This window comes from Staurois parvus, unplaced genomic scaffold (genome assembly GCF_062004578.1).
Source record: "Staurois parvus isolate SC_StPar_1 unplaced genomic scaffold, SC_StPar_1.0 ptg000659l, whole genome shotgun sequence".
In the NCBI taxonomy this organism is placed as follows: Eukaryota; Metazoa; Chordata; class Amphibia; order Anura; family Ranidae; genus Staurois; species Staurois parvus.
Window position 1 is genome coordinate 204,393 of NW_028318455.1, and position 19,167 is coordinate 223,559.

The 19,167-nt window shown below is 43.0% G+C and overlaps 2 protein-coding genes across 2 annotated transcripts in view; one reads left to right on the forward strand and one right to left on the reverse strand.

Moving 5' to 3' along the window:
• Positions 1 to 19,167, forward strand: part of CREB3L3 (cAMP responsive element binding protein 3 like 3) — a 186,732-nt gene that overhangs the window by 100,312 nt on the left and 67,253 nt on the right. The gene's annotated exons all lie outside the window — the stretch shown is intronic.
• On the reverse strand, positions 1,450 to 3,995 carry LOC149448742 (uncharacterized). The gene is made up of 5 exons (XM_089694315.1): positions 3,866 to 3,995; positions 3,567 to 3,658; positions 2,431 to 3,098; positions 1,833 to 1,897; positions 1,450 to 1,742 (listed from the first exon to the last, which is right to left on the reverse strand). Exons 1-5 carry the CDS (start codon positions 3,993 to 3,995, stop codon positions 1,450 to 1,452), a joined length of 1,248 nt encoding a protein of 415 aa, XP_089550441.1.

Consider the following 19,167-nt stretch of genomic DNA (forward strand, 5'->3'; position numbering starts at 1 on the left):
AATATTCTTGGGATGTCTGGTGTGAATCGCTCTCTTAAGGTCATGCCACAGCATTTCAATCGGGTTGAGGTCAGGACTCTGACTGGGCCACTCCAGAAGGCGTATTCTGTGCTGTTGCAGCCATTGTTTTGTTGAATTACTTGTATGCTTTGGGTCATTGTCCTGTTGCATCACCCATCCTCTGCGGAGCTTCAGTTGGCGGACAGATGGTCGTACGTTTTCCTGCAAAATGTCTTGATAAACTCTGGAATTCATTTTCCCATCAATGACAACAATCCGTCCAGGCCCTGAGGCAGCAAAGCAGCCCCAAACCATGATGCTCCCTCCGCCATGTTTTACAGTGGGGATGAGGTTTTGATGTTGGTGTGCTGTGCCTTTTTTTCTCCACACATAGTGTTGTGTGTTCTTCCCAAACAACTCAATCTTGGTTTCATCTGTCCACAGTATATTTTGCCAGTAGTGCTGTGGAACATCCAAGTGCTCTTTTGCAAACTTCAAACGTGCTGCAATATTCTTTTTGGACAGCAATGGCTTCCTCCGTGGTGTCCTCCCATGTACTCCATTCTTGTTTAATGTTTTCCTTATTGTAGATGTGTCAACAAAAATGTTAGCATGTGCCAGAGATTTCTGTAGGTCTTTAGCTGACACTCTGGGATTCTTCTTTACCTCATGCAGCATTCTGCACTGTGCTCTTGCAGTCATTTTTACAGGACGACCACGCCTAGGGAGAGTAGCAACAGTGCTAAACTTTCTCCATTTGTAGACAGTCTGTCTTACCGTGGACACATGAACATCAAAGCTTTTGAAGATACTTTTGTAACCCTTTCCAGCTTCATGCAAGTCAACAATTCTTGATCGTAGGTCTTCTGAGAGCTCTTTTCTGCGAGGCATGGTTCACATCAGACAGTGCTTCTTGAAACCAGTAAACCCAAAACAGGTGTGTATTTTTTAAGGGCAGGACAGCTGTCAGCAACACATTCAATATCATCACACTGATTGGAGTCAAGGTTGGCTCACTCCTGGCTCCAATTAGCTCTGGGAGAAGTCATTAAGCTAGGGCTTCACATACTTTTTCCTCCCTGCACTGTGAATGTTTACATGTTATGTGCAATTAAACCATGGCAACATCTAATGTTTGTGTAGTATTATGTTCAGCAGACTGTTTTCTTCTATTGTTGTGACTTAGATGACGTTCAGAGCACATTTTATGCCCAATTCATGCAAAACTCCACGTAATCCCAAGGGGTTCACATACTTTTTCTTGCAACTGTAGGTACATACATTTTCATGCAGTCAACCTTAACTCTCTCGGTTGTACATTAGAAGGGTGGGAACTACCGGCTGTCCTGGAAGACTCGTAGAAAAGGAGTTACCGGTAAGTCTAACTCTGGTTTTCTCCCTACGTCTTCCAGGACAGCCATCTGAGACGATAAATGAGAACTTACCCCATTAGGGTGGGTCCACCGCCTGGAGGACCTTGCGTCCGAACGCCTGTTCCTTATCTGACAGGACATCCAAGCGATAATGCTTCACGAAGGTAGAAAACTTTGACCAAGTGGCTGCCTTACAGATTTCCTCCGGCGAAGCCCCGGCTCTCTCCGCCCAGGACGCTGCCAAGGATCTAGTTGAGTGGGCCTTAACAAAAGGAGGTGGAATCCCCAAGACCTTGTAAGATTCCCCAATTGCCAGCCTAATCCACCTGCCTATCGTGGCTTTAGATGCTGCCAACCCCCTTCTCTGCCCTGAAAACAAAACAAAAAGGGAATCCGACTTCCTAAATTCCCTGGACCTGTCCAAATAAATTACAAGACTCCTCTTTACATCCAGCAAACCTAGCTTTTCTTCCTCTTTACCTTCAGAGGAAGAACAAAAGGTCGGCAGAACAATATCCTGCGACCTGTGAAAAGAGGAGGCTACTTTAGGAAGGAATCCCGGATCAGTCCTAAGCACAACCCTGTCCCTAAGAATGGTCAAGTAAGGCTCCCTAATAGAGAGCGCCTGTAGCTCACTCACCCTACGGGCCGATGTGATTGCTACCAGAAAAACTATTTTTAAGGTTAAAAACTTGAAAGCTGACTCCTCTAAAGGCTCAAAAGGTTCTCGGACCAAAGCCCTAAGCACCAGAGACAGATCCCAACTCGGACAACCTCCCACCTTAGCAGGCCTAGTCCTGGAGAGAGATCTGAAAAAATCAACTACGAAGGGATTTTGTTGCAAAGAGCACTGCAAAAAAATACTCAAAGCAGAAGCCTGTACCTTCAAGGTGCTGATCGAGAGTCCCCTATCTGCCCCCTCCTGAAAAAAATCCAAAACCATCGGAATGTCCAGGGGCCCTGGTCGGTCCGAACACCACGAGGTAAATCTTTTCCAGACCTTAGAATAAATGGCTCTGGTTACCGGCTTGCGACAGCTCACCAAAGTCTTTACTACCTGATCAGAGAACCCCCTGGCTCTGAGGATCTGTTCCTCAAGAACCAGGCCATCAACCGTAACGTCTTGACTCGCGGATGCAAAAGCGGACCCTGCGCAATCAGATCTTCCCTTTCCGGCAAGGGATACGGGCAAGCTGAAGCCAGCCTGTTCAGTAGGGAAAACCATGGCCTTCTCGGCCAAAAAGGAGCGATCAAGAGTAGATCTGACCTTTCCCCTAAAAATTTTTGCAGGAGCGCCGGAATCAGCCTGATTGGAGGGAACGCATAGGCCAGCTTGAAATCCCAAGCGGTCGACAGAGCGTCTATCCCCAAGCTCTGCTCTCGCGAGTTTAGGGAAAAGAACTGGTCGACCCTCCTGTTCTCCCGTGATGCAAAAAGATCCACCTCCGGTCTCCCCCACCTGGACACCAACTCCTGAAATACGTCTTGGTTGAGTGACCAATCGTCGTAGCAGAGTGGCCGTCGGCTCAGGAAATCCGCAAGCGAATTCTGAGAACCCTTCAAGTGTACCGCCGAAATTGATCGCAGGTTCTGTTCTGCCCAGGTCAGAATATCGCCTGCGATCCTCTGCAGTGAAGGACTCCTTGTCCCCCCCTGTTTGTTCACATAGGCCACTGTTGCCATGCTGTCTGAACGAACCTGCACATGAAGGCCTCTCAAGCTTGCCTGAAAAACCTCCAAGGCTCTCCAAACTGCCAACAGCTCCCGTTGGTTTGAGGGCTTTAAGGAGTCCTCCCTGGACCACCTCCCCTGGGCCGTTCTCCCTTGCAGATGAGCTCCCCAACCAAAACTGCTGGCGTCTGTGGTCACAATAAGTGGATCCAATGGCCGCCAATCCAGACCCCTGGACAAGTTTCTCTCCTTTCGCCACCACCACAGAGATCTCCTGACTCTGGATGGAAGCCGGACCAGCCGCTCCAGCTCCGAGACATTTCCGTTCCATTCCCTTAACAAGAAGGCCTGGAGCGGTCTCTGGTGAAATCTCGCCCATGGAACCGCCGGAAAGCAGGATGTCATAAGACCCACTGCCCCTGCGACTTCCCTCACCGAAACAGGCAGGTTGCACTGCAACCCTAACAACACCCGATTCATCTTCTCAATCTTTTCTCGTGGCAGAAAAATCTTTTCCTCTACAGAAGAGATCTCGTACCCTAGGTAAACCACCCTCTGTGCAGGTACAAAAGACGACTTTTCCCTGTTGATAAGCCAGCCCAGACCCTGCAGGAGATTCTGGGCAACTCCCAGGTGCTCGAGCAGCTGTTGCCGAGACCCGGCCACCAAAAGCAAGTCGTCCAGGTAAGGAACCACCAAGATTGATCTTAGCCTCAGGGGAACCAGAGCTTCTGCTAAAACCTTTGTAAAGATCCTGGGGGCCGATGCTAGACCGAAGGGCAAGGCCCGAAACTGCCAATGGAAAGTCTGCGACCCTATCCTTATGGCCAACCTCAGGAACTTCTGACTTGTCTGATGGATGGGAATGTGAAAGTAGGCATCTCTCAAGTCCACTGTGGCCATGAAGCACCCCCGGAACAGGATATTCTTTACCGAATAAATCGATTCCATTCTGAAGCGCTTGTATTTTAGGGCCTGATTTAGGGAGAGTAGATTCAGTATTAACCTGAATTTTCCTGAAGGCTTTCCCACCACAAAGACGTGTGAAAAACACCCTGAACCCCGCTCGTTCTGAGGCACCTGAACCAGAACTCTCTGGTCCACCAATTCCCCTATAAGACCGCATAACGCCTGAGACTTCCTGCGGTCCCTGGGAAGATCGGTAACCAAGAACCTGCTTGGAGGGCGGTCCTCGAACTCTATCCTGTAACCTCCCTAAATCAGGCTCCAAATGAAGGGGCTCGGGGATATAGAAGCCCACTGAGGGAGGAAGGACCCCAACCTTCCCCCTACCGGGCCGTCCAAGTCATTGGGGCTTGGAGGATCCCTGAGGAGGATTGAATAATATCCCTCCCCGGCCTCTGTTTTTATGCCCTGTCCAATGCTTTTTTGGCTGAACCTCCCTATTCGGAAGCACTTGGGTTCTAGGCCGAAAGGTTTTCCTAGGAAAGACCTTTTTTCTACTCTCTGGGAAGGCCTTTTTCCTATCTGCCGTACGCTCAAGAGCCTCCTCCAGGCCTGGGCCAAAAAGGTTATCCCCCAAAAATGGCAATGCGCATAAACGCAGCTTGGACGCTGAATCCCTGTCCAGGTTTTTAACCACAAAGCTCGCCTAGCGGAGTTAACCAGGGCTGAGGACCTGGCCGCGAGCTTGACTGAAAACCCTGCTGCTTTCAGAAGCAACGATAGTGACTTTAGGATCTGCTGCCTCGAGGTTCCTGCCGCTAGGTGATTTTGTAGTTGGGCTAACCAGCACTCCAAATTTCTGGCTACGCAAGTCGCCGACAGAGCTGGCTTCAAACTGACCGAAGAGGATTCCCAGGCTCTTCGCAACAAAACTTCCCCCCTTTTGTCCATAGGGTCTTTCAAGGCCCCCATGTCCTCAAAGGCCAGATCCGTCCTTTTTGAAATCCTGGACAAAGGGGCGTCCAACTTTGGAACCTTATTCCAGGGTTGCGAGGTATCCTCATCAAAGGGGAATCTCCTCTTTAGGGCACCGGAAAAGAAGGGCCTCCTCTCCGGGCTTTCCCACTCCTGTCTGATAGTCTCAACCAAGGAACTATGGACCGGAAAAACTCTGGCTTTCTTTGCATGAAGCCCCTGATACATGAGATTATGCTTCGACAAGGTCACTTCTTCCTCCTCTATCTCCAGAGTCTCATAAATAGCTTTCAAAAGCTCATCCACCTCCTCTAGGGCCAATCTATACTTAGAGCCTGAAGCGGTGGAGGCTTCCTCATCCTCGGACCCTGAACCTAACTGGGAGGACGCCCGAGATCGAGGAACATCTTCCTCTGTCTCCTCTTCCGGAACTACCTGCCGGGAGGGTACTATCCCCAATGCAGACTGCGAACCAATCTCCAAGGGCGACTGAACCCTATCAAGAAGGGACCGAAACGCCTGAAAAGTTGCTGACATATCCTCCTTAATAGAGGACAAAACTTTATGGCATGTTGTAACAGATTTGTCTCGAACAAGACTATCAATGCAGTTGCGGCATAAAGGCTTCTCATATCCTGCGCCTAACTTGGCCGCACATACTGCACATCTCCTCTTTGGGGCCTGTACCGGGGTCCTGTCCTGTGTTTTAGTCTAAAGAAGAAATGACAAAAAACAGAACTAGGCACTTGAGAGGAACAATATCCCAGGACCCCCACTGCACCCAGTGAAGGGGAAAAAATTGCAGCGTGCCCTAACACCCACAACCTTGGGGACTTAAGGGACCTCCTAAAAAAGAACCCCCCCCAGGAATATAGCATAAAGGGGAGCCTCCCCAAGCTTACCTGGGAGGAGCCGGTACCGGGACCGGGGTCAGCCTGAGAAGGACCTGCTTCCATTGTCCCCCTGGCGTGGAGACAGCGCCGCCGCTCCGCACGCCCACCGGCTTTTAATTCCCCTGGTGGTGCCTGCAGCTTGGAGATCGGAGCCGCATCTCCGGCGCCCGGCGCTGATGTCACTGGCGGACTTCCGGCCTGTGGAGCGCATCCGCCCTGCTACTTCCGGTTCCTGGAACGCAATGCCGCGCCCAACCGGAAGTCCCGCCTCTCCCCTGCACATTCAACTGAATGCCGGGTCAGAGGAGAGGCAACGATCGGGGCAAGCCCCAGTGACATGCGGCAGCGCCGGTTACCCACCTGGGCCTGAAGGACACCACCAGATGTCAGCCCCACCACGTGGAAGGCACTGGGGATGGAGGTAGAGACCGCACCACACCCTTCAAGGCCAGCCTTCCTGAGGGTGCGAGGATCACCCTGGCTCCTACGGCGTGCATCCTTCCGGCTCAGGAAACACAAAAAAACTGGATGTGAGGCCCGAAGGCCCGCCTTTTAAAGGCATGGGGGGATGGTGTGTTTCCTGATCCGGAGGGAGGAGCCCAAGGTCTCAGATGGCTGTCATGGAAGACGTAGGGAGAAATATTCATTTTGCTAGAGATTCTATATTTCCTACAAACACTGCCTATTTCACTTGCTTTCACCTTCTTTTTTTTTAACAAAATGAAGGAGCTTTTTTGAAGCAATATCCATAACAAAAAATAAAATGTATTTTCCATTCTCTACTTTCGCAAATGAAATAGATGATTTCAGCATTGTTTCTTCAGACATTGTATCCTATTATAATGCTACTGAATGTCTGACTGGCCATCAATATAACTAAAAAAAACCCAACTTATCATACATCTTTTGTTAGACTGCAAACTGGATACAATGATCTTGGCAATCAATAATGTATAGGTTGCAAAGGTTTTTTTTTTAGTGTAGCGCTATTTGTACACTCTTTGCGGCTACTGGGGTGCGATGGCGCCACCTGTATAGTATTTAGGAGCAGAGTCCTTATAATCTGTGTGATCAGGACAAGATCTCTAAAAAGCACTAGTGCCTCCACTTATGGATAACAAGTGAAATCCCAACTGAGAAATGTATCATCCACATAGACAGTAATCCACACAGCAGTGTATATGAAAGTCCTTGTATTGAAGAAATAACATTCAGTGAACCATCCAACATAAAGTATCTTCTAAACAGGAACATTAAAGCATTAACAGTCTTTTTTGCATGTCTCAGTGAGTGAGCGGAGGCTGCAACACTTACAGTCTGAGCTCTCTCTCTCAGGAAATCCACACTTCCCTCTTTTTCACAAGTACTCTCTCTCATAACTGCATCCTCAGTGTCCAGAGAGCATAGCAGTCATATTGGAAAAGGGCAAAACAAACACTGCATAATAGAAGTATACACTGGAAAATGGGCAAAGAAATTATCACATCACTACATTAGTAACAAACATGTTATACTTATCTTGCCTGTGCAATGATTTTGCAAAGAGTGGCCCTGAACATCCTCCTCTGGGGTCCCCCGCTGGGACTCCTCCTTTTCTCTGGGTGACCCAATAGCAAGCCACTTGCTATGGGGGTACTCGTGCATGCTTGATCCCAAGCCAGGCTGTTTGCATCTATAGAATTTAGCTAGGAGAGTGTTCTGAAAGGGGGTTGTGTGGGGTCTGATTTTAGCTTGGGAAGATCTTTGCTTGTGGGGGGTCTTGAATGCAAGAATTATCTGCTGTTTAATTACTTTGGATCACTGAACTCTGTATGCTGGGAGTAAAGCACCCAGGAGTGTGCAACATACAGCACAGTGTATAGTATTCAACAGTCAGATGAATGTAATGTATGACACAGCATACAGAGTGCAGTAGTCAGGATTGCCATGTACAATACATTCTCCTGATTGCCATAATTTGTATGTTGACATGTATGTTACATACACATAGTGTCTTATGTCACATACTTATAGCTGCTGAGCTCTATATACTTAACTGTGTGTTAAGTACTCCTGTGTGTCGCACTCTGTACTTTACATATTTTAGAACCCTGTACTTGGTACACTTGACTGTATGTTACATTCTTTTGGCCACTGAATCCTTTACACTGGGCTATATGTTGCATACTCCTCGCCACTCTATGCTGGAAGTACAGTCTGCAATGTGCAGTGCAGCATAAGGAGTGCAGTGGCTCGAATTATGCAATTTATAGCCTAGCATACAGAGTGAAGACGTCACGTAAATGCAACATATAGCACAGCATATCATATCTAGAAGTCAGGATTATGTAATGTACAGTTTAAATTATATACTCCTGAGCATCCTACTGTGTACATTGTGCAGTATGGTACATACATACCCTTTACCATCATGTGTTACATACTTATGGTTGCTGCATTTTATAAGCTAAATTGTACGTTACATACTCCTGACTGCTGTACTTTGCATGCTGGGCTGTACATATGCAGCACATATGTACTACCCCTGAATTCTGTACATTGTATACTCCTTCACTATTTACACATTCATACATATTCCTTACTCTTTACATACTCCTGATCAAAATGTTCATTGTCTTAACAGTTGTTGAAGTTCTTTATTAAGGTAGGCTCAGAAAAAGTGTTAGATTTATGCCTACAGTATGTTTTGTGTGCAGAAAGGCAAATGTATTGTAAGAGTTACATTTTTTGCTGAGATTTATATGTGAGAGGCTCTCTTTTGTGGCACAGTAATTAGTTCATATTTTGTGGGTACAAACGCTGTGGCATATTATTATTTATTACAGTTACTTATATAGTGCTGTCAAATTTCACAGTACTTTACATACTGTATATATTGTACATTCACATCAGTCCCTAACCCTCAAGGGATGTACAATCTAAGGTCCCTAACTCACATTCATACATAAACATACTAGGGCCAATTTAGACATGATCCAATTAACCTACCAGCATGTCTTTGAAGTGTGGAAGGAAACCGGAGTACCCAGAGGAAACCCACGCAGGCACAGGGAGAAAATCCAAACTCCAGGCAGGTGGTGCTTTGGTTGGGATTCAAACCAACAACCCTAGAACTGCCAGGCAGAAGTGCTACCCATTTAGCCACTGTGCTGCCTCTATGTATTCCATGTATGCAGTGAGTAGACATACGTTCTATATAACTATGCCAATAACAATTTAGTAAAACCAGCACTTATGAAAATAAATAATAACTACAATAAAGTACAAAATATAAATTCAATTAAAATGCAATAAATACAGTGCAGTACAAATTGTGACATTGATATAATGTCCTTAAAGCAAATCCAGTACAGTACAAATGATGACAAATAATTAATGCCCTCAAAACAAACAGTCTGTGTTCAACTTCATAAAAATTCTATTTTTGCTTCCACCTTTGTACTCCGTGCTTTCCAAACAGATAAAAGGCTTACCAGCCAACGCATCTTTAAAAAAAGGATAAGATTGGCAGGATATTCAAGTCTTCTCCTCTCCACCAGATCTTTCATACGTAATATAGACAGGTCAAAAAAACAAGCTCCAATCCATCTCCTATCCCACTGCAGTCCAGCAACACCCATTATGTCCCTCAGATCAGGCCCAACATCAAAACATAAATATCTCCATGGTGTACATGGTGTACAACATTATGTATTAACTAGAAAAGCTACAATTTCTGGGGAAATTGTGTGAAGTGTTCTTGCCTCCACCAGTAGTCTACAACTGGAGTGGGCAGAGTAACTGGGTGGAGTGGCTTGAGCTGGGCGGCGTGAGTTGCAAACAAATGGCCTTATTGTGAAAACTATCAGGACTATGGCTTAGCCGTGGACATTTTTAGTGGCAGCAGGGATAGCTGAACGTTTTGATATACGATTTGTGTAGGTGGGCTTGAAAATGAGGGAGTGATGGCAGTTTAGAAATCATGTCCTGATTTTTCAGCTCACACTCTAGCTTTTGTCAGCTCCCACTCTAGTTTTGAACGTTCCGCCATTCATTCCTATGGGACCAATTTCACCACAAAAACGCCAATATTTCGTGAACCATTCAGCAAAACATTCCACAAAGTAATAGCATACCAATCGGGAACAATCCACACGTTTCGGTATATTACTGTCTATGTAGTGTAAAAACTGTGGGAGGAGTTAGGGTGGTAAATTTGGCTATAATAATAAGAATATATATTTGAGATAACAGTAAGTGGTCTTGCCATGCAAGAACACCTAATTACAAATATAGAACCTCAAACTGTATTCTACTGACAAGACAATAAACACAAATGACATTTTAGCTATTATAATCCTGGTGCTATAAGTAGATAAAAGGCTCACCATATTTATTGATTCGCTATCTGTAAGCAAGTCTACAGAGCACACTCCACATATGGTTAGTAAGACATCCAGATTTTTCCTCTCTTTGTTAGGATTTGTCAGTTAAATGCAGGACCATAACAGCTTACATATCCTTTTCTTTACTCTTTATTCTCTTAAGTCCAGTTAAAACACAAACAATGCCATACATACAGTGCCATACATACAGTGTAATACATTTTTAAAAATAGAGCAAATGCATATAAAGTGCCATACCCACAATATATATATATATATATTTAACCCTCTTAAAAATATAGATCCTAGGCACTTTAGATGAAATCAAGGCTCACTAAATCCCCATAAGGTAATAGCAACCAGCAGGGCATCCAGGTACTCCATCTCCACCAGGTAACCAGGCATCACACTACTTCAGGTTTTACCATGTTCTCATGCCCTTTAATCATTCCTCCGCTCAGAGCAAAGATAATTCCATAGTGTAACCAGTTTAAAATAAAAAATAGCTTTTATATTCACAAAATTATATCAAACAATTTCCCCTTAAAATCAGCACTCCTGGGTGTGCTTGCATGTGACATCACTTCTGCTCAATGAGCTTTGTCATTTGACCTCCTAAGGATGTGACGTCACATCTGGGAGTTACATTTTTATACACAGTTTTGCCCACACTTGGGCTTTTGCTTCTGCCCATAATACAGCCACATGCTGCTGTAAACACAGATCATATATGCAGGACACGTATACCACCCGCATTGCCACTACTCACCACAAACATAACAAGTAGCTTTTACAAATAACTCTTATATAAAAGTTACAGTGAAAGTGGTCCTAAAGTCTAAAGGTGTTTTACCTTAACGTATTCTCTGTATTAAGGTAAAAAAAAACTTCCACAAAACACAAAAACATTCCCTTTTTCCTCCTTAACACACCTGAGTTCTTTATCAATCCAGTGCTATGCCCTGCTGCCCTGGTTTTACTAATTGCTGATAGCATCGGGAGCTCCTGCACCTCTCAATCAAATCCTGCAAAGAGGGCATGGAGGGCAGGGCTGAGCTGTGCTGTGTGTATCAGCCTAGCTTGGGAGTGAAAACCTACGTGAGCTTGCTATAGAGGCACACACAGAAGAGGAGTGGAGAGCTCTGGTGGGATATCCCAGAAGAGGTGGTAAGGGGCTGCTCTGTGCACTCCTTGCACAGAGCAAGTAAGTATAATATGTATATTATTTTAGACTTTACAACCACTTTAAAGAAAGTGCTAATGGAAATAAACAGGTCAAGTGGCGTCCCCCCTCTCCCCCATCTAGTAGTCAAAGACGAATGTTGCACACTAACATAACCAAAAGGACCAATCTCCTGTCTATAAAAAAAAACCCTAAATTCTAACATTTTGTATATAAAATTTTAGAATTAATATACAATACATACAAATGTTTTTTAAAATGATATAACATTGTATATATATTTTAAAAATGTTATATCTAAAATTTTAGAATTATCTAAAATTTTAGAATTAATATACAATACATAAAATAATTTAAAAAGCCCCCCTGACAACCCCATTTTGTGCTCTATGCTGTACATTACAGACATCTGACCACTGCACTCTGGGTTCCTCCAGACATACCGGTAGTTATTTCCTAGTTTGCATAGAGTGAATGTACAGTACATGCAGATTCATTAGACAAATAGCTATGCAGATTTTTAAAAAATAAATGGACCCATTATTGTTCTAAAGTTAGTTTTACACTCATGTCCTTGAAATTAAAAGAGCTAAACATCCCTCTTCATTTTTCCAGAACATAAATCTTCAATCAATTTATCCTGTTTTATTCTGAATCTATTTACAAACGACAAACCTTTTGATAATACAGAAATTTTATCAGTAGTTATTCCTGTCCCAGACAAATTTAACAGATTGTTCACATTTCTTTTGTCTCTTTTTTTTGGGTGTTTGGAGTAACTTAGTCTCTGTTTGTTTTTTAAAATTTCCTCTGTTGCACTGCTGTCCTGGGAAAGTACTAAGCTTACTGAGCCATTTGAGCTTTCTGTCAATCTAGAACAGGGGTCTCAAAACTGTGACCAGCCGCGGAGGATCTCTGGGGGAAGAGAAAGCCGGCCGGCCGCCTGATGAAACAGGGAGACGCCGGCTTACTGCTACGGGCTCTCTGTTCCCCACAACCCCCGGTTTACTGCTGCCTACTACCCCCAGATTGCTACTGTCTGTAGCCCCCAGTTTGCAGATGCCTGCGGCCCCCGGCCAGTTGACTGTGCGATCCTGGGTCAGGGAGACCCGGGAGTGTTAGGAGACCCACCCTGCATCCCTGGGACAAAGCCCAGAGAGAAAAAAAACGAGGCACAGCGTCAGAAGCCAGAGGAATCCCCCCCAGGACAGAGCTGCTGTGAAGGCCCTCAACCCAAGCTTGGAGCCACCGTCCTGGGAAGAGAAGGGTGAGTGAGAGCTGTTGGGGGTCTATTGTGTAGTGGACTTCTGAGTGACATTGAGGACCAAGGGGGTAAGGAGGAGAGGGGAGGATTCCCTGGGTATAGAAGAGGAGAGTCCCAGGTGTCCTAGGAGAGCAAAATATAAGGAAAATCAGCAAACCTGTCTGGATCACAAACCATAAAGGGGAGGTACAACCCCTTCTAGAGAATATAGAAGACAAAAGACTTATAGAGGATATGAAGAATAAAGGTCCTAAGGGAGCAGGGCTCAAAGGGTCTCAATCAGGCACGATAAAGAAATTTACATCATATGGAAATATTACGCCAGAAAGGGCCCAAGGCGCAAGTGCTAAAGGGGAAATGGACACTAACTCAGGAAATAGTCCTAGATTATCACTGGGTATGAACAGCAGTTGTAGCCAACAAATAGCGGATGGCTTGGGAAAAAAAGAACTTGATGGAGAACTACAAGTACCGAATAAGAAGGAGATGATAGAAATGTTTCAAAGTTTGGAGAAAACGATAAAACATGAAATGACAGTTATTCGAAACGACTTAGGGCATTTGCTATCGAGAATGGAAGAAACAGAGGAGAAAGTTAAAACCCAGGCCCAAACCATAGATAATCTAAGGAAAAAAACAACCCATTTGGAGAAAACCCAGAAAAAATTGCTCTATAGGATGGAAATTCAAGAAAATAAAGAAAGAAGGTGTAACCTTAAGGTGCGAGGAATTCCAGAGTCTGCAAAAGGGGAAACATTATATGAACTAGTTAATAAAATCTTAAACTCCATAAGAGACAGACCTGAAACAGACGTGATTGAACTGGATGGAGTGTTCAGAATAGGAAAGTTCAAACAAGCTACTGAGAGGGAAAGATCGAGAGATATAGTTGTCCAGTTCCAGAAATTTGGGGTCAAAAATGAGATATGGAAGAAGATCAAGGGAAGATCATTAATTAAGTATGGTGATTTGACTATTCAAATTTTTGCGGACTTAACATCAGAGACTCTATGGAGAAGGAGATCCCTGAGACCCCTATTAGAGCAATTGAGAAAACAGAATGTGCAATATAGATGGGGTACCTCAGCATCTCTAATTGGCTGGAAAAATGGGGTCACAGCATATCTGAGATTCCCGAAGGAACTGAGAGATTTTTGTGATAGACTGGACTTGCAAAGAATGGAGATAGCTGGGTGGGAAGAAGAAGAAAAAGGAGATACGGATGATACAAGAAAGGAGGACTGGCAGCGGGTCGGGGGCAGGGAGGCCCTGGGGTTGGGGAGAAAGGGGAGGGAGAATTAAGTAAAAAACATGCTTTTTTTTCTTCTCTCTCTTTTTCCCTCACCCCCCTTGTATCCCCCCTGTTGAAGTGGAAGTCCCTTTGGAAGCTCCGGTTAAGGGGGGGAAGTAAAGGTTATTGCTGAGCCCAGTTGATAGAGAAAGGGGAGCTGGGGAGGTCGGAGGAGAGGTGAGCCGTCCATGGGTGGAGCTTACGCCCAATATTTTAAATCAGCCGTGGAAACAGTTCCACAAATGATTTGTAGGCAGTTTATAAGCCTAAAAATGGGTAGGGGAAAAATAAGAGAGGGGGGGTGGGGGTGGGCGGGAGGGGGGGGGGAGGGGTTATGGGGTTAATATTCTGCAAGATATTTGGGCCTAATAGGAGGAGACGAATCAGAAGAGAGATAGACAGAATCAAGAAAGATGGAAGAAATACAGTTTATAACATATAATGTGAATGGGTTGAATTGTCCTGGGAAAAGATTTAAGTTGTTTAAAGAGTTACATCACAGGGCAACGTCAGTGGTATTTTTACAGGAGACACATTTTGAGATAGAATCAAACGTGAAACTAAAATCCAAATATTATCCAACATGGTATTACGCTGACTCTCCAATTAAAAGAGCAAAGGGGGTGGCAATAGGATTGGCAAAGAATATGAGATTTGAGCTGGAAGATAGAAAGACTGACCCAGAGGGGAGATTCCTGTTCTTGAAAGTGTACACTAGCCAATATATATTGCCCCAACAAGAAACCGGAGATCTTTTTGAAGGGTTTGCTGAAAAAAATGATAGATTTTAAAAAAGGGCATTTGATAATAGCAGGAGATTTAAATCTCTGTATGGACCCACAAAAGGATGCAACCTCCCTTGTGCAGAGAGAGGGGGGTAGGTCTCTGAGAGCTTTGAAGAAGGTGATCCACGAGTACCAACTGGTGGACACCTGGAGAATAATGCATATGAAAGACAGAGACTATACCTTCTTCTCTAATGCGCATGAGATATACTCGAGACTGGATTATATTTTAATAGACCATCAACTCATTGAAAGGCTGGTTAAAATAGAAATAGAGACAAGAACTTTCTCGGATCATGCCCCTGTCATAATGAAAATAGGATGGGGAAGAAGGTGGACGGGAGGCTTGGGATGGAGGTTAAATGAGGCTCTTCTCTTGGATGAGGACAGGGAAGAGATTAAGGTATATTTCAAGGAGAAATAGACAGAGGAAGTATCGACAGCTACAGTATGGGAAAGCCATAAGGTATATATAAGAGGAATCTTGATTGCGATGGGAGCAAGGAAGAAAAAAGAAAGAAGAGAGAGGGTTAGTGGAATCCTAAAGGAAATCCTGGATTTGGAGCAGATACATAAGAAGAAAATAACAATAGAAACAAGACAGAAGTTAATGGATAAAAAAGACGAATTAGAGAGATTGATGGAAGAGGAGAGGAGAAGAGTATATAACAAAGTATTAAGTGAAAGATATAGATGGGGAGATAGACCAGGAAAATACTTAATGAGAGCCCTGAATAAAAAGAAAAACAGGAATTATATAGAAAAGATAAAAAGCCCTAAGGGGGAGTTGGTCCACTCAACTAAAGAAATTATTAAAGTATTCACAGAGTATTATAGAAAGTTGTATAATATCAGTCACCAAGGTTCACCAAAAGAAATTAGAGAAGGTATTAACGAAAAAAGGATGATATATTTAAAAAATGCGGGATTACCAAAGCTCAGTGAAACACAATTGAACTCCTTGGATGCGGAAATTTCCCAGGAAGAAATAGAAGCAGCATTAAGAAGTACAGGGGGTGGGAAAAGCCCAGGCCCGGATGGTTATACAGTTAACTACTATAAAAAATTTAGTGAATTACTGTTACCGAAGTTGAAGAAGTATATGAATGACTTGGGAGGTGGGATGGAGGGGAGGAGCGAATCCCTTCAGGCCCATGTCGTTCTTATTCATAAGGAGGGAAAAGATCCTTCTCAGTGCTCTAGCTACAGACCAATTTCATTGTTGAACACTGATACCAAGTTGTACGCAAAGGTTTTAGCAAACAGGCTGAAAGATCTAATGCCTGAATGGATCCATGGAGATCAGGTGGACTTTGTCCCAGGGAGAGAGGGTAGAGATAATGGGTTGAGAACTTTAATGTTTATTCAGAAAAGTAGAAAAGGGAAAGCCCCGGTGGTGCTCTTGTCAATTGATGCCGAAAAGGCGTTTGATAGAGTGGACTGGGGCTTTATGATGGACAACTTGGAAGTGTTGGGGATTGGAGAGAGAATGCGTGAGTGGATAGGTAAATTATATAGGGAGCCCACCGCAATCATCACGGTAAATGGGGAGAGGTCGGAATCCTTTGGGATGTCCAATGGAACAAGACAAGGCTGCCCATTGTCCCCCTTGTTGTACGTTTTGACATTGGAACCCCTGTTGTCAATAATAAGGAATAGTGGAGCGGTAAAGGGAATCCAGATAGAAAATATAGAACATAAAGTAGCGGCCTTTGCGGACGACCTATTGTTTTATGTAGGCAATCCCCGAATAACACTACCAAGTATAATGAAGACCCTGAAGGAATATGGTGAACTATCAAATCTAAAAATTAACCCAACAAAAACAGAGATTCTGAACATTAATATACCAAAGAGTGAAAAAGAAAAGCTACAAAAAGAATTCCCCTTTATATGGAGAGAAAAAGATATAAAATACCTAGGAATAAAACTTGCTACCTCATATAAACAATTGTATAGATTAAACTATATTTCTCTGATAAATGAGACCAAGGATGAATTAAAAAGATTAGAAGGAGGAAATCCATCATGGTTAGGATGTATAAACCTAGTTAAAATGGTAATTATACCTAAAATACTCTATAGATTTCAAATGGTCCCAATCAAACTCCCAGAGGCGTTTTTTAAGATAATGAGAATAATGTTATCAAGATATATATGGAGGAATAAAAAACCAAGAATATCATTGTTAGATTTCCAGAGTTATGAAAAAACTCTATTAGTATTTCTAGGTTCTTGTAGATGGTTGTGGGAAGAAATCCTTATGGAAGCCAGTTCAGAATACGCAGTGTGACTTTATTTGATCACACACCAAAAAATACAAAGTCAATAAAAAACAGTAAATTCAGATATATGTAGCTTAAAATGAAATAAAAATAAGGAATATAAGTTGCTTGTTCCTTGAATATTAGAAGAAAATGTAGTTCCTTTGAATAGCTTAGATAGAAGATTTTCAGGCCTAGCTTAAGATCTTTGTCCTTTGTTCAAGCATGCCATGTGCTATTCTTTGTATAAGTGTCTGAAGTGTAGGTATGTCTGAATGAAGTGAAGTGTATAGAAGCTAGGAGAAACTGACCCTCATTCCTTGAAAAGCCACATACTTAAAATGCATGAGAAATTAAGTCCTCCCATTAACCTTTGTTTCAAATTCGCGGGCTCCTTAAACACTCCCTTAGTCACTCCCAGCCTAACTGAAACATATGTTACTTATTCAAACCACCAAGTCATTATCATGATTGACATGCAGACTATGAAAGAGGTCTCTGAAGTTCTTATGTTACATACAACTGTCTGAATAAATGATTTATGAATACAATTTAAACTCTCAGACTCATTATAAGAATTCAAAATAAGGTATACGTTACATAGACTAGGCTTAAAAGAAAACATGAATTTAAACCTCTACTGATTACCTAGCTCAGACACAAATAATTTACATCTGTGACCACTCAAATTCAAATCCTCACATTCACATCCAATTAAGAGGGTATTCAGTGCCAGGCATATATCAGAACTACTAAAGACCGAATTAAAGTTTAGATATTAAAAATTAATATTACAATCATACGAAACACTAAGTATAACTAAAGAGAAAGGGAGGATGGGACTACCTGATGTCAAGAGATATTACAAAGCAGTAATTTTAGCAAGAATTTATGATTGGACTTTTAATCATAAGGGGAAAAGTTGGGTAAAGATAGAAAACGATCTGAGTGGAATTAGTTTGAGTAAGATGATATGGGTTCCAGCACATTATAGAAGAATTAAAGAAAACACAAGCACTTTCACTTTAAATGTTTTAAGGACATGGGATAATTTACATAAACACATGAAATGGGAATTCAACTCTATATTAATGCCTCTTGCAAACACGGAGTTTTTCCCTCCAGGAAAAGATGAGATATCAGGGAGATGGTTTAACCATTAGCCGCCCGGCCAATAGCCGTTTGGCGGCTTGAAAAGCGCTGCAGCTTTCCGGGTCCACGCCATTTGGCGTGCTCCCGCACATGCGCCGTTTGCGCTATTGCAGAGCGGCGCAGCAGCGGGATCTGTCACCGCCCGTGCACCTCGGACACGGCCGATGACAGATCCGAGTACCGGCTCCCGTTGCCGGTACCATGTGACCTGCCGCGACCAATCACAGCAGGTCACATGACAGTTGTATACAATGGATGGCTTCATTCATGATGCCATCCATTGTATACTAGTGCCTAGCTGTGAATGGTCACAGCTAATCACATGCACATGTCATGTGATTAGCTGTGACCAAATCACAGCTAAGCACAAAAAAAAAAAAAAAAAAAAAAGCTGAATGAATCGATTTCATTCAGCTAAATGCTTGCTTATAGCAAAGTAATTCTTTGCTATAAGCAAATTGTGTAAAAAAAAAAAAAAAAAAAAAATACTGATCACTTCCCCAAAGTAGTACAATGTTACTATGGTAACATTGTACTATTTTGGTCATAGTAAAATATGAAAAAAAATCTTAAAAAAAATAAAAAAAAAATGTAATAAAAAATTAAATATAATAAAAAAATAAAAAAAAATAAAAAAAAAATATAATTTTTTTTTTTTTTCATACTGTCACCAGTCAGTGTCCCTGTTCACCACCATGCCAGTTATATGATGATGCTGTACTGCACTGGTGACAGTATGTAAAAAAAAAAATAGTGAAAATAATATTTTTCATTTTTTCATTTTCGGAAAAATTATGACAAAAAAATACAACTTCAAAAAACTCGCCATGCCTCTTATGAAGTACGTCCGACTGTCTACTCAGCAAAAAGGGGTCATTTGGGGATATCTGTACTATTCTGACATTCTTGGACCTCAAGAAATTAGATTGGCTGTCAGTACTTCAGGATTGATCAATATTCAGATCTATACCATAGTTTGTGAACTCTATAACTTTCCTACAAACTAAATAATACATCCTAATTTGGGTTATTTTCACCAAAGACAT

Bases quoted from the DNA above. Each gene is read 5' to 3' on its own strand.
- LOC149448742 (XM_089694315.1), bottom strand. From the start codon at position 3,995: ATGGAATCGATTTATTCGGTAAAGAATATCCTGTTCCGGGGGTGCTTC. The intron at 3,659-3,865 runs GGATAGGGTCGC...TTGCCCAGAATC, and splicing joins GTTCCTGAGGTTGGCCATAA to TCCTGCAGGGTCTGGGCTGG. The intron at 1,743-1,832 runs GTTTGCTGGATG...TTTTGTTTTCAG, and splicing joins TAAAGAGGAAGAAAAGCTAG to GGCAGAGAAGGGGGTTGGCA.